This window comes from Lonchura striata, chromosome 1 (assembly GCF_046129695.1).
Source record: "Lonchura striata isolate bLonStr1 chromosome 1, bLonStr1.mat, whole genome shotgun sequence".
Lineage (NCBI taxonomy): Eukaryota > Metazoa > Chordata > Aves > Passeriformes > Estrildidae > Lonchura > Lonchura striata.
Genome location: NC_134603.1, coordinates 46863568 through 46877836, shown reverse-complemented (window position 1 = coordinate 46877836; position 14269 = coordinate 46863568). Strand labels below are relative to the sequence as shown.

General features: G+C 41.7%; 1 protein-coding gene and 1 long non-coding RNA gene across 6 annotated transcripts in view; one reads left to right on the top strand and one right to left on the bottom strand.

The window, feature by feature from the left end:
* The first annotated feature begins 1382 nt into the window (after window positions 1–1382).
* On the top strand, window positions 1383–5998 carry LOC110482366 (uncharacterized). The gene is made up of 2 exons (XR_002467406.3): window positions 1383–2604; window positions 5715–5998. It is a non-coding gene; the product is annotated as an uncharacterized LOC110482366 (long non-coding RNA).
* Window positions 3876–14269, bottom strand: part of OSBPL1A (oxysterol binding protein like 1A) — a 74392-nt gene continuing 63998 nt past the window's right edge. For all 5 annotated transcript variants that reach the window (XM_021551560.3, XM_021551561.3, XM_021551562.2 and 2 more), the window contains 7 exons: window positions 13940–14047; window positions 13759–13848; window positions 13386–13512; window positions 11406–11522; window positions 10503–10626; window positions 8737–8827; window positions 3876–5038 (listed from right to left, as the gene is read on the bottom strand). In XM_021551560.3, coding sequence (XP_021407235.1) covers window positions 4936–5038; window positions 8737–8827; window positions 10503–10626; window positions 11406–11522; window positions 13386–13512; window positions 13759–13848; window positions 13940–14047 — 760 coding nt within the window. In that variant the 3' untranslated portion in view covers window positions 3876–4935. The remainder of the gene's footprint in view (window positions 5039–8736; window positions 8828–10502; window positions 10627–11405; window positions 11523–13385; window positions 13513–13758; window positions 13849–13939; window positions 14048–14269) is intronic.

Here is a 14269-nt window from a genome sequence, read left to right as displayed (position 1 = left end):
AGCCTTTCTGCTTCCCACAAGTTGCAGCATTAGATTGTGTGATGGCATCATAGCCAGAGGCTGAGGGAAGAATTGCCCTCATCCTGTGCTGGGACGAAATGTCTGGCTTGGCTGCTAGTGGGGAAAACAGGTTTTGGCAAAGGTGTTTGCCTAGAAGGGTTCTGCCTGTATTGGGCATTAGGCAAGTCAGCAGCAGAAAGCAGGAGCAGGTTTCATGGAAGTGGGAGGGGGAAAAGGCAGCAGCTCATGGGAATGTGTGAATGCTGTGGACAGATGCAAGATCTTGCACTTGCCCTTGGCTGAACTTCTTGTAGCTTGTTTGGGCTCAGTCCTCAAGCCTGTCCAGGTTCCTTTGGATGGCATCTCTTCCCTCTGGTAAATCAACTGCACCACACTCAGCTTGGTGTCATGTGCAAGCCTGCTGAGGGTGCACTTGATCCTGCTGTCATTGAAGAGATGGTAAGGAGTCTGCTACACACTTGTTACCAATAGTTTTGGTCCCAGTACAGACCCTTGAGGGTCCACTTAGTGCTAGTTTCCACCCTTCTAGCCACTTTATCCATCAAACCCATATATCTCCAATTTAGCAGTTAGAATGTTGGGAGGGACTGCTAAAGACCTTCCAGAAGTCCAGGTAGATGACATCCGTAGCTCATCCCTTGTCCACTAATGCAGCCACTCCATCAGCCACTAGATCAGTCTGGTAGTGTTTGCCCTTAGCGAAGCTGCAGCTCGTATTGGCTGTCTTTAATGACCTCTCCGTCTTTCATATGTTTTGAAGTATGTTCCAGGATGATCTGTACCATGATCTTACCAGGCACAGGCTGACTGGTTGGTAGCTCCTACAGTCCTCATCACCTTTTTTAAAAACAGATGTGATACTCCATTCTCTCCAGTCACTGGGGACTTTGCCTGACTGCCATGACTTTTCAAATATGATGAGAGTGTGGCTACATAACTGAGAAGTTGTCATCTGAATGCCTTTCTGTGGCATTGCCCAAGAGACAGGTTATAAATGGGCCTGACTTGGCTTGGGCTGGCAGGCAGAATAATATTTTTTCAGAGAGGATTTAGCTCTAATGCTTCAAATAATGTCTCTCATAATTTCTGATGTCATTCAGAAAGCAGCTCAGTGCTATGATGATGAATTGAAAGACTTGCCTTCTCTGCTACTGTGCTGGTTTTACAGAGACTGATCACCTTTCTCCTCTGCCGTCACCCAGTCCTAATGATCCATTACAGGGTGTACCTTTCTGCAGTGAAACCAAGGTTACCTCAACCAGTGAGGTTGTAGCATTGTGCTGGGATGATGAAATGATTATGGATGTAGAGGTTCCATCTTTTATAGAGCAGTTTTCAAAGTAATTCCTTTTGTAGACCAGACAAATTATCTGTTAAAGATGAAACAGCCATTAAATGCAGGCTGGGCCTCAAGTACTGCAACCGTAGGTCCATCTGATGATGATTTATTTGGCATCCTGAGAAAACAGAATCTACAGCACAACTGGAATCAAACTGAGCATGTTTGTCTTGTCAGGTAAGAAAGTTTGGGCATTCATGTCATCTTCCTATTTCCAGCTTCTAGCTCTACAACTAAGTGGTAAATAAATGGAAGATCACCTCTCCTCAGTGCAATGCAGGGTTAGAGGTGACTTCTAAGAAGCTACTGAATCAACACCGTCTGCCTGGCCCCAATGCCTGTGTAGATTTCACTGCCATTTGGTCCAAGAAATGTGGCTCTGGCCAGGACTCTGTACCCCTGAAAGCATAGAGGCAGGTAAGAGTGATGGGAAAGTGGCCATGGATGCCAAATTATCTTGCTGAAAACCTGTATTTTCTGAAGCAGGTGTTAGGGACTTAAGATGTAATCCATGTGCCCTGTGGCTAAGGAAGGGTGATTAGTTGGAGCCCTAGTTTTGATTCTCCTTGACTAAAAGATAATTTATTCCAGCAGTGACCTAAGTTTTTCCACTTAGAAAAAAAAAATTGTGGTGGGTGCCTGTGGTAGCTGGACTTGGTGAGCTTCTGCAGCCATACTTCCACAAAGAGCAGGAGAACTGGTGCCCATCTTTCTAGGTGAGGTTCACCAGCATCTCTTTGCTGTGGTGACATGTGCCCAGCTCAGTCCTTGCCCAGCTGGAAAAATCCTCCAGCGTGGAGCTGTCCTGCTGCCCCCCTCTCTGGAACAGCAGAACCTTTTGTAAAGGAGAGTTGTGCTTAGGTAGATTTCTAGATTAACAGTGGCTTTTTGTAGAAAAACCTAAGCTTTTAGGCAAGTTTGTCAAAGTTCAGTTTCAGAAATACCAGACAAAATAGCCTCTGCTCTGACAGCATTTTATTTTTACATTATTATTTTATTTTCTAGGTTGCAGGTGTTTGTCACCCACATAACATATAGTGTTTGCTGTCCCAGATCCCTTCTGTATCATGCTTGCTTTCCCTAGGTCTAGGTGTGTTTGTTTAAGACCTAAAGATTTATAATATGATTTCAACTAACGTTTCTCAATTCCAACAATTGTTTCTGCCTTTTTAGCCTCAGTTGCCTGGGACATCCACCACATTCTAATTTAAGGACCTTCTGTTGTCTAACTTAGTTGAGACAAGGTAAAAATTACCATGAAGCCTTTGTCTTGCTGGAGGTGGGGGTCCTTATTTTTGGGCAATGTTTAGCTTTTCCAGGGGAAAAGATTAACAACATGGTCAGCTGTCACAAATACCTGGTCCAAATTATGTGATGCAAGAAAAATTAAGTTGGGAAATTCTCCCTTTTTTGTTCTAGTGAGCTCTGATGTTCAAAACACACAGGACTATAAACCTATTTCTACCCATGCCATGTTTGGACAGCCAGATTCTGGTGCAAGGAGGAGATCTGCTACATTCCCTGAGGAGCAATCAGCAAGCCCTGGTTCTAGTTCTGCAGCTGAATGTGCAGCTAAGCCATGCACATGAATTGTGAACTTTTAGCATTTGTGTAATATTCAAGAGTGGACAAATACCCTCCCCTTGGAATGCATTTAGGCAGCACCTAAAGTAGTTCTTGCACACTGAGTTCATGTTAATTTTTAAACTGGCAGAGAAGAGAGGCTGTTTGCACTTCAGGAAACGGTCAGGATGGATGGAGTTACATTGCAATAAATCAGATTATGTTAAGCAAATGCTCAAAATAAAGCAACAGCAATTAGAACTGCATTCCCATGTTGAACATCCCTAATGTTAGCTTTGTGTGAACTGTGCCAAGTGCCACATCTGCTGGAGCTGTTGCAGTGAGGAGCCACCCAGCCTCTCACTGTGCTGACATGGTGTAGTCATGGGGAGGCAGGCAGGAACCAAATTTTGCTTTCCTTGGCACTCGGTGTTCAGTTCCATGTGACCTGCACTAGCCCAGTAGCCAGGCTGCTCCGCAGAACTCAGATCACACCTGGAAGCTGCATTGCAATCAAGACAGATTTCAAGAAGGTCTGGCCAGAGTAGAGGCTTCCTACAGATAGAACAGGTATTAAACTCCTGCATCTACAGGTCACTGTGAGAGCTGGGCCCCTTACAGGAAAGGCTGCCGAGGAAAAGCTTTCCCTTATCTATGCAAATATGTCTCAGCTTCAGGACCTGAGTAATGCGAGAAGTGCCTAGAATAAAAATAGAAAGCATCTCATTGCCTTATTAACAGTTTCAGTAGTCCACTCAAAGCTCAAGCTGCAGGAAGCTCTCAGTTTCCCAGCCCTCCCCACCCCCTAGAAAGAGACCCTTCCTTGCTTAGGGAGAAGAGAGGTCCTTGGAGCACAGAGAAACATACTACTTTGTCCTCACTGCAGCAGGTTTTGGATGAGGCTTCCTCAGAAGGGGTCAGCACTTTTGAACACCACTCACTTTAGACTAGATGCAAGAAGTTTGAAGCCTTTATTTAGTAGCAATTAAATTACTCAGTTAACACTAACCTCCAGACAGCAGTTAAAATACTGTACAAAGAGCAGCTTGCCCTCTAGAAGCTCTGTACACAGTTCAGTATAAACAGACTAAGATTGAATGCACCCCACTGAAAAGGGGTAAAGCAGCTGTGCACAGGAGGCCTCACTGAGGTGCTGTACTACCTTTGAAATGCACAAGACTTCCTGGCAGGGAGTTTGCACAGTACAGACACAGTCCTGTCCCCCTGCCATGTTCCACCAGGTCATTCCTGGACTTATTAGGTTCTTGCAGTGGTGCTGGGCACCGGAACTTCTAGTGCATGAAACAGATTCTTTTAAAACCTGTTACTAGTGTGCAGTTCAAATCAAATCTGTAGATATTTAAATGGCTCTTAATTCCTTAAATCATAAGGCTGGTAGCAAAATAGGAGAGCAAAATTCAAAACACACTGCACAAAACATTGAATAAATAACCTCTGAGTAATGTTACCAGCTTAAACAACTGCATTACTCCTCCAGAGATGGGAACACTTCTGGAATCTCCTGAGCAGAGCTCAGGCTTCAAGAGAATTACTTTAGTAAAAGTCATTTTATGAAAAAAATTACATCTTTACAGAAGTGACACCCTTTTCTTCATTTAGGAGCAAAATATTGCGATTACTTTGTGTGCTTTTTAAACATTCCCATGTCACAATAAATAAAACCAGTTTTACTTGTGCCAATGTTATCTACAAAATAAAGTATTCACAGAACAGCTGAAGGTGTTCTATTCCTCATACACCACAACCTAATATAGGTGTACTCAGGGCAGCTTGAAACCACAGCAACTTTGTCCATGCAGGACCCACCATCAGCCAGAAAAGTTATTCCCCTACCTTTAGGACTGCAGATCATGTACCACCAGATTTATTGCAGAGATGCTTAATATTCTGTTTGATAACATGTCAGTATTTTCAGGAGATAAGTAGAACAAGGGAAAACATCAAAACAGATTAAGACTTATTTGTATCAGTCAGAGGCTCCTTACTGCATTTTAATAAATATCAGGCAAGTTAAAGTAGTTTCTGTCCCAGTAGTTGCCAGAGTAAAGCCAGTCCTGTGTACCAGTGTGGGGATTGGGGCCTTGGTGGAACCATCTGCAAGGAAACACACAGCATGTTAGTGAAGCTATTAAGACCCACTTGTACAAATTCAGAACTGCTTTGCTGCATCTCCAACAGATGATAGAAAATACACAGCACAAAGTAATTGTTGCAGGAGTCCTCTTGGTCTTAAATTTGTGAGTTTAAAATCATCTTCAGTGACTACATTTCCCCATTTGCAACACTGCTTAAACATCTGAGATGGAATTACTGACACCAGTGTTTTGCCATTTGAAGCTGCCAAGATTACTGCATAAAAAAAGACAGATACAGCTTTATTTCAAAGCAGTTTTGAAAAACCATTCTGGCATGCACAAGCAGTAACAGTTTTGGCAAAACATGTAAACACCACAAGCACTGCAGTCCTGAAAACATAATATTATATCTCTGGATCTAGACTACCCCTTGTTTTTTTAAAGCTTTGTTTTGCAATGTACTTCATTATAGAATTGTAGAGTGACTGGGGTTGGAAAGCACCTTAAAAACCATCATCTTCTTTGACCTTTCTTTTCTGGTTAACAAATGTTTAGAAGCCCTTTGTGGTTTTTTGTGGGTTTTTTTTTTTTTTTTTTGTTTTTTGGGGTATTTTTTGCAGGCTTTGCCAAATTCCAGCTTCGCCTTGGCCTTCCTTACCCCATCCCTATCTAACTCATCTCTCTATTCTTCACAGGTGACTCGTCCTTGTTTCCACTGCTTGTGCATTTGCTTCCTTTCCTTTGGTTTGACCAGCAGGTAACTTGGAACAAGTCTGCCAGCTACCCTCAGTGAGGATGAAACATCACCCACAAGCTGCAGAAGAGTTCTGGATTATTACAAGTTAACTATGTTGTGTTACACTGTTGGCAGCAGGAGACTCAATCTGAATTCCCAGAAAGCTGATTGCTTCTGCATGGAGCTACTTGCAAGCTTTTGCTAAGCTTGTTATTAATAGAAACACTGATGTTGAGCACCTGATTTCTTTCCTTTCTTTTCTTCTCCTGCTTAATCTGGAGGCACCATATAGCACACAATGAATGCCACTTTCTGTATGGCCCAGTTACTCAATTTTGTGCACAGTACCAGACCTCAAGCGTTTTAACTTCCGTCTGTATTTTGCCAAGCCACATTTATGGCACAAGCCAGCTTGGTAGAAGCTGTTTCTGTGGTAATGTGCTCCACAGCTTCCTTTCACCTCCTCGCTGACCACAGAAGCCAGTTGTTCCTTTGTGTGATTCACTGTAGTGACCACACTTAAATAACTGATCTGTGTGCAAGGCAGACTGTTTAACTCTGCTCCTCCCTTCTCCAGCACCATAATGTTTCAGAAGAGAAAAAGCACATTTGAACCAAACATGACTTGATCTCTTTAAAAGGCAAAAGCCTAAAGGCCACCAATACTGCAGGGTTATGTTACAAAGCAGGGCAGCGAACAGGCAAGTCTTGTTTGGCTAAAAGGACTTGAGAGAGCTGTGCTGGAAGAAATGCTTTGTGCTGCCTTCCCGGGAGTAACTGAACATGTGAACACTCCAGTGCTTAGGTTAACTGAAGTCAAGAGAAATCATTCACCCCTAGTACACAGCTCACTCCTGCTTCACCTCCCACAGGAGGAGTCAGCTATTCCCAAATAACAGGTGCATGGATTGGCTTAGGTGTGCAGTTCATTTGTGACAGCAGCTCATTCCAGAGCTAAAGCCAAACATTTGCCTTGAGACAGAGCTGTAAGTACAGTGACCTCACCTCTCAGATTAATAAATTCTACTACCCCACAGCTCATTAATGTGTCCTCAACACTTGTACAGGTCAGGACAGAATGCCCCTCCTCCAGTGTCCACCTACTTCAATAGGATGGGGAAAGGCAGTGGGAAGAACTAAGTCTGAGAGACCTAAACCAGTCAGTGATGTGGGGAAGATGGAACAGGCTTCATCAAAATTAACAGACCACTGCTCTATTTCAGAACTGAATTAAATATTTTTACTCAAGACTTTAGATTACTGGTCAGCATCTAAAATATTAAGTGCTCAACATTAATCACCTCTGGAGTGACATTGAACACCAAGACCCCACTTCCAAAGTGGATTCAGAATAATAAAATTATATATTAAAAAAAATAATTGGGCACTTTGGAGAATTTTCTTAGGAAGGAGGAATTCTACTAGACAAAGCAAGAAACCTGCTTTTCTGTGGCAGGGAAATGGTAGTAGTTTAGATCTGAGCTCATAATGCACTGCAGAATAAAACCTACAGATGACCTGGGAACAGGTAGGACAGTTCTTCTTCACAGCATACATTTCCCCCCCCATAGCACAACTCTCCCTAAACTTAACAGTCATCCTTTATAGGCAGCCACACCTGGAATTCCTACTAAAGAGATCAGACACCAGGCATTTTCTGCCAAAGCTTCAGAAACATCCTGGAAAGTAAAGAGTTCTTAAAGGATATCCCAGATGCATGCTGAACAGGTCTACACAATCTGCACAACAGCAGTTGCAGAACCTTGTGAATGGCATCTGTGCTAATTATATAACCCAAAAACCACAGCTCCACGGGAATTCCCAATTTCCAGCCTCAGGTGCTTTGGGCTATATTTAAGCTACTTTAGGCACCTGGAAGAATACTGTGTAACTATCCCAGTTTTGAAAACACCTGGTGAGAGCTAGAAACACTGAATTCAGGAAAGGAAGCAAAAGGTGCAAGGTTGTCCAGCACATAGAAGCTTTACAAAGATGTTATTCTCCATCAGTCTCTATGCAAACAAACCCAAACACTTCAGGAGAGCAGGCACAGGAAAAAGACAAAGGCAGACATGTCCAAACCTGGGATTTTGGGATGATGGGTGACTTCATTTAAAAAAACAAACAAACAAACAAAAAACAACAACAAAAAAAGTAATTCATTTTTACAAACATGTTAAAGGTATTTAATCCCAAGTGTTTGACTGTATTAATAATAGAGAAGAGAGGAACCTTACTTACTTAAAGTTTAGCCCTACTGTTGTTTTTTCTGAGAAGATAATGCCAACTCACTACTAGGCTTTTAAATAGACTTTGGTCAAACTAGATTAATCTGATCAGGTTTTCACTATTTCTTAGCTTGTGTGTAAGAGCTCCCAGCCAGCTCCTCATAGTTTAAAGAAAACCCCCCAAAAGTTCTGGCAGGTCCTTTTTATGCTGACTTTCCCTTAGCTCCTCTTTTGTAGTTAGGGGTCCCCCTCCATAAGAAGGCAGGGTCTTGGATAAGTGGATGATAAACTTAGAGAACACAGCATTGTCAGCACAGAGCTATGGGGCTGAGGAATCATGGGCAAGCTCACAAGGAGGGAGCATTTCTTCTCTTTATAATTTGAGGCAATTATAAATTAACCAGCAACAACAAGCAGCCGTCAGAGGTAACAACTTTGTCATGTCAGAACCAAGAAGTGCTCACAGAAGACAACAGTTTGTGTTTGCATATGGGTGTGCAAGCAATGAGGGAAGGAACTGAGAGCAAGCCTGGTGCTTCCCACTGGAACTGCTACATCCTGCTGGGACCAAGTCGGCAAACACAACAGCGGCACTGCAGAACTGCAGACCTGATGCTGTCTGTCTGCTCTTCATGCTGACACAACACTCACTGCATGTCACCAGTGGAGACTGTCACTTGAATGTTCAAAGCCTTTATGTAACTACACACACACACACACACACAGACACACAGAGGAGGCAAGGGCACCAACCTCGTCTTCCAGTCTTCCTCTGACTTTGAACGATTTTTGCGGGCAGTCCTCTGTTTTTCTTCTAGCCTTTTCTTTTCTTCACTAGCCAGATCTTGAAGGAATAAAAATACACAAAAATACAGAAGATGTTAAAACATAATATGTAAAACAGGGACATTACTTTATCTGACCCAGGAAATAAATAATGGGCAGTAGTAAAAAATGTCCATTTAAAAAGCCTTCTACAGAATACTGAAGGTTACTGGTTTAATCTAAGAGCAAAGCCAGGCCAGCTGTGGCACAGGATTAGGCAGTGGCATCCTAGTCTTTAAGACTGCTAAATATATATTAATCCATGGCCTGAGGACCCTGGAAATGTGTTTACATGACAGCAAGTGTGAGCTAAGGGAGGTGGCATATACAGAATTTATTTCAGTAGGGAAACTGAAGATATGATCAATTAATTTCAGAAATCTGCCTACCTGCTTCTTGTAGAATTTTGGATTAAGTTGCTACTAGCACCTAGTTCCTCATCACCTGAGGTTTGGAATGCTTATTTCCAAATTACAAAGAATTGTCTCTGCAGCATATTTTATTTTTTTTTTTGGTAACACATTAACATAGCATCCCAAACAAGCAGAGCAGTTGCTTCTCTTTGCCAGAAAGGATGATCAGAAGGTCTGAGGAGTAAGTCAGACTCACAAGCAGATTAGATAAAAGTCAGTCTCACTTTCCTGAATCCTCTAAAAGCATTTCATACACAAATTTTCCAAGAATGATTTCCCTACCTATTTCTATCAGCCATTCCCTGTCAGCTACTAACCCACTGTGTATTACTGGCTGCTACAAACTTCACACTGCTAGTGTATCATGAAGGAATATGGTCTGTTGCCAGCAGTATAGTAATTTGCTCTTTAAATTTACAAAGACAAATTAATTACTAGGGATGCTCTGAACCAAATATATCCATCACCTTGGCCACACAACAGTTATACAGGCAGGAGAGAGTGGTTGTGGGAATTCAGTGATCTGTTTAAAAAGCCTAAAAAATGGTTATCAGCTTCTGAGTAAAAAGAAGCGAAACTGCACAACTGCCCTGTGTTACACCATGACACTGGTTTTTATTGCTAGATCTCAGACTACTTACCAGAAGTCTCACAGTTTTTGCCCTCTTATACAGCTGAAACCAAATCAGGGTTTCATGACTTGCTCCAATAAGTTAGCAAGCCAGAGAAAATGAGAGCCCCCATAGTGTTATTCTACAAAGCTCACCATCCTGCTTTAATATTAGTCTAAAAGTACACTACTCCTATTCACTGGAAGTCTCATCATGTATTTCTAATTCACTATTCTAGACAGCAGAGGTGTTCCAACTCCCAGTGAAGTATGATTTTGCATCAAGTGTATTTTTTGGCATTGCAGTTTCACTTTAATAGTTTTGACTGCATTTCTCAGAACTGGCACAACAAAACACTTCCTCTGCACCAGGCTGGTGGAAACAGACAAACTGAAAGGTCCACAAGTATTTCCTTGTCTAGACCAGTCTAAACCACAGCAGCAAATATGGGTCACTGAAGAAGACTACCTCCATCCCAACTGTCCCCTGTAAGGGTGGGTGACACGAGAAGCTCAACACAGCCTGCAGAAGGTTGTGTTAAAGTTACTGCCTGGCATCATGGAGGAATGCATGGGGAACTACTTCCTCTAGCTGTTCATCTAAGAACTTTTTTTCCAGTCCCTCAGGTTTAAGAAAAAATAAAACCACCTTTACCCATAAATAAAGTTACCTATTTCTCCATTTTCCATAGCTCTGATATCTGGTCGTAGCCGGCAGTCAGTTTTGGGAATGACACTCTCCATTTCTTTGTCCAACTCATTCAAAGCCATAGCAAAGCTTGTAAAATTATACATCTGAAATTCAGAGATAAAGAAGAAAGGTGATTTTACAACACATCTAGCTACTCTGTTAATACAAAAGGAAACTGCTGTCTAAAAACAAACATCCAAGTGCCTTTGTATTACTTAATCAGTCAATATAGGATTGCTCAAGATACCAGCAAAACTGCACTGTCAGGCAGCATAGGTGATCCTTGCTGTTTCTGTTTAAGGAGGCCAGCATCCAATTACTCAGTATTGGATGAGTATTTCTCTCTTATCTTTTTTTTCCAGTCCTACTGGTATTTATCTCTGTAGAGAGATTTCTTCCTTGATTAATGCAGTGGGGACATCTTTTCTGTATGATTTCTTTGTCTTCTCAGTCGACCATAATACCCTTGTTTTCTGCCTAGTGTTTTTCCAGCTTTGCAGCCCTTCACACACCAACTTGCGCCATGCAGGTCTGTCTTTGGAAACGTCTGGCCTCTAATAAAACCCTTCAGTGTGATTTCTTACAAGGCTGGTGCCTCAGTGCGGGAAACAGGGTGAACAGAAGAGGTGGGGAAAGGCCCCATGCCACTGTCTACATGAAGCATCCTGTTTTCCAAAGAAATTCCACAAATCCTAGATTGATCCCTGTGGCAGTTATCCCTCCAACCCCACATTAGAAAGTTACAGTCGTGGTGGGGAGGCTCATTGCAATAAACAGACAAATCCAGACTTGCTAAATGACAAAGACAAGAAATGGATGTTCTTTGTGTAAATCATACAGAGTAACAGGATAGCACACACTTTCAATAAGAAGCATAGCTGACCTGTGCTGAATTTGGAGGTCTTGGAGTTATCTTCCATAGCAAAACACTTCCAGGAATAACATACACACTCTCAGAGTCAGGCAATGGCATTTCATCTGATTCCTCGGTATTGCCCACCTGAAGGCAGCACAGAAAGAAAAGAACGGTTCTTTGAAGTCACGAACCGTTTACACCCGATCATTCTAATACTGGAACTTACATAAAATTATTTTCTTGACTAAAGGTGAGTAATTCCAGCAAAAAAACTTTCCTTGTCAAGGATTGAGGCATTAACATAGCACACATACTCCAAATTTCCTCCCAGTGGAACACTACCAAGAGTTTCTTGCATCAACATCTTTGTAGATGCAAACTGGATGTTCAAGTGCTAAGAAATGTCAATTTTTCCACCTCAGAGATGTCCTGTTTCCTCAAGTACAAGCATTTTCATGCCTGATACTCAACTTAACTACTGCTTCATTAAAGGTGAATAATGGAAGTTACATTCCTCATTCTTCCACAACAAAGGAACACCAGCATACAATGCAGATGCTGCCCAGTTTGTGCACAACAAAAAGCTTTTCTACTGCTCTGTTCCTTTGTGTTAGCCACTGCACCTCTGAAATGGCAAACTGCAAATGTGAAATGAATATCCTAGATTAGCTACAGCTTCTAGAAAGGGTATGAAGGGTGACACATACAACCCTGAGGCAGCTGTAGCCAAAGGACTGTGAAATGCTTTTCCCAGAAAGTAAAAAATTCCATAGAGGGTTACTGGGGCAGGAGAGTAACTGGTGATCACAGTGTAGGTATGACCTGAACTAGATCTAAACACACAGCTTTAAAGCAGCTGGGCTCTGATGCTGCTGACATTAATTCCACCACAGAAGCAGATGCTGGAAGATTGAACTAAAGCCATGCTGGACAATGAATAAGGCTCTCCCAAGAAAACCTGGTGTCACAATCACAGCTAAAAACAGCAGCACGTTTCAGAGATCACCAGAGATTAAAGACAAACTTAAAGGCAACTAATGCTTTAAATACTTTGGCTACAGGCCAGCAGCTTTAAACCTGCTGCTTATAAGCTTTGCTATCCCATGGTTGCATCAGAAAATACTGCAAACATCCAGTACCCAACATGCACTCAGTTGTCCTCTGAGATGATTCATGTGTTACGCTTCCAAGAAAATCAGAAGTAGTAGTAAGAATTCTGCTTCACTGAGGAGCCCTTCGCTGTGCTTTTAATAATGAACAGTCAGCAGAACAATGTGCAGACCAGGTTCAGCCCCTCAGCTCTTAGGAAGACAGGGCTTTTAGTTGACTGTATCTGAACTGTGCTGGCAACTTGTCATTCTGTTCTTTAAATGATCCTTATCAATCCTTCAGAAATTGAGAATTTGAAGCAGAACACAGCCAAGTGACTGTGCTTCATCAGGTTGTATCTTGTCACCACCACTATTCATCCTAAACAAAAAGCTTACTGCTAACCAGAAATTTGGAAGAATTATGAGTGATGTTTTCTCACAATAGACAAAAAACAATCAATTGTGAAGAAAAATAAAAATTGCCAGCACTTATACAGTTGTGAAAATTTAATAGAAAGCAATAAAAAAATCCTTGTAAAAGATGGAAAATATGATCTTCTATCAAGAAATTAATCTGTCCTGCTTCTAAGAATCAAAATCCTCCCACTAGAATATGTTATCATACATGATCAGAAATGGCCCAACTAATGCATATGTTATTTCCTCCACGTAACTCTGGAGGAAGAGGCAGATAATGAACTAGACAGTATTTAGATCACACTAAGTTTTGGGAAGTTTGAATACAAGTTTAAGAGGAAACAAAGCATTTTATCCCTTAATATTGGTACTCATCCAATCTGTTTTGTATCCTACCAGGAAAGAGAAGTGAAGGAAATTGTAATACTCTTAAATGCTACTAAAATATTTAGCTGTTTTATCATGCTTTTGAGATCCCAACTATTTACATGATTAATACCTGTTTACTGCTTTTCTTCTCTTCTGTATTTTTCTTGTCATTTTTCTTGTAAGCTTCAAATGTAGCTGGGTCAACACTGTACAAACACTCAGTCCACTTCCCATACAATGCACAGAGTTTCTTTTTGCTGTCAAAAAAGCAGATTAACTTTACAAAGGAGCTGAAAGAGATTTATTTCCCCATTTCTGATAAAAATATGTGAAAGAAGAACTTTTGAGGGCAACTTTAAAACTCCATTACTGGTATTGCAGAATTCATAACCCTGCTGTTACAGGTTTGTGCCCTTGATGGACTTCTGTTAAAGGCATTCAGTTCTACAGCTCCCCTCAGAACCAAGGGCAGTCATGTTTCCCATTTAGAATTTGTCTGTTACCTTTTGTCCTGAATGTAGCCTTCAACTTTGTGCAGCTCCTTCCCAAAGAGGCCGCAGGGCTTGAAGCTTAGTACGCATTTCTCACCAGTTCTAAAGGCAGAACAACAGAGTACTAATTACTTCCAAATGCTTTTCCTTTTCAAACTTGCAGGAAGTGAAAGTGCTCACACTCTTGACTTACTTATGGTTAGTTATTTCCACGTTTCCATACTGCTCAATCCAAAGTTTGCCCACAATAATGTTATGCACGCAGCATGTGGGATTTGTCCATGTGTAGGCTTCGTTGTGCCTAAAGGAAGGGAATAAAAATTAAAATACTGTATCTGTGTACAGGATATCTCTTCTTTAATAAGCCATCATCCCAAGTCTTGAAATGGGCATGGCATTAAGTCAGTAAACCCAAGAAGTTTATTAACCTATTGCTAGTGATTTTACCAGCTCCTTAAAACAGTCACTTTGGAGCAGTCACTGTTAGCATGGAAAGACATGAGGAAAGCCAACAGGACTCGGG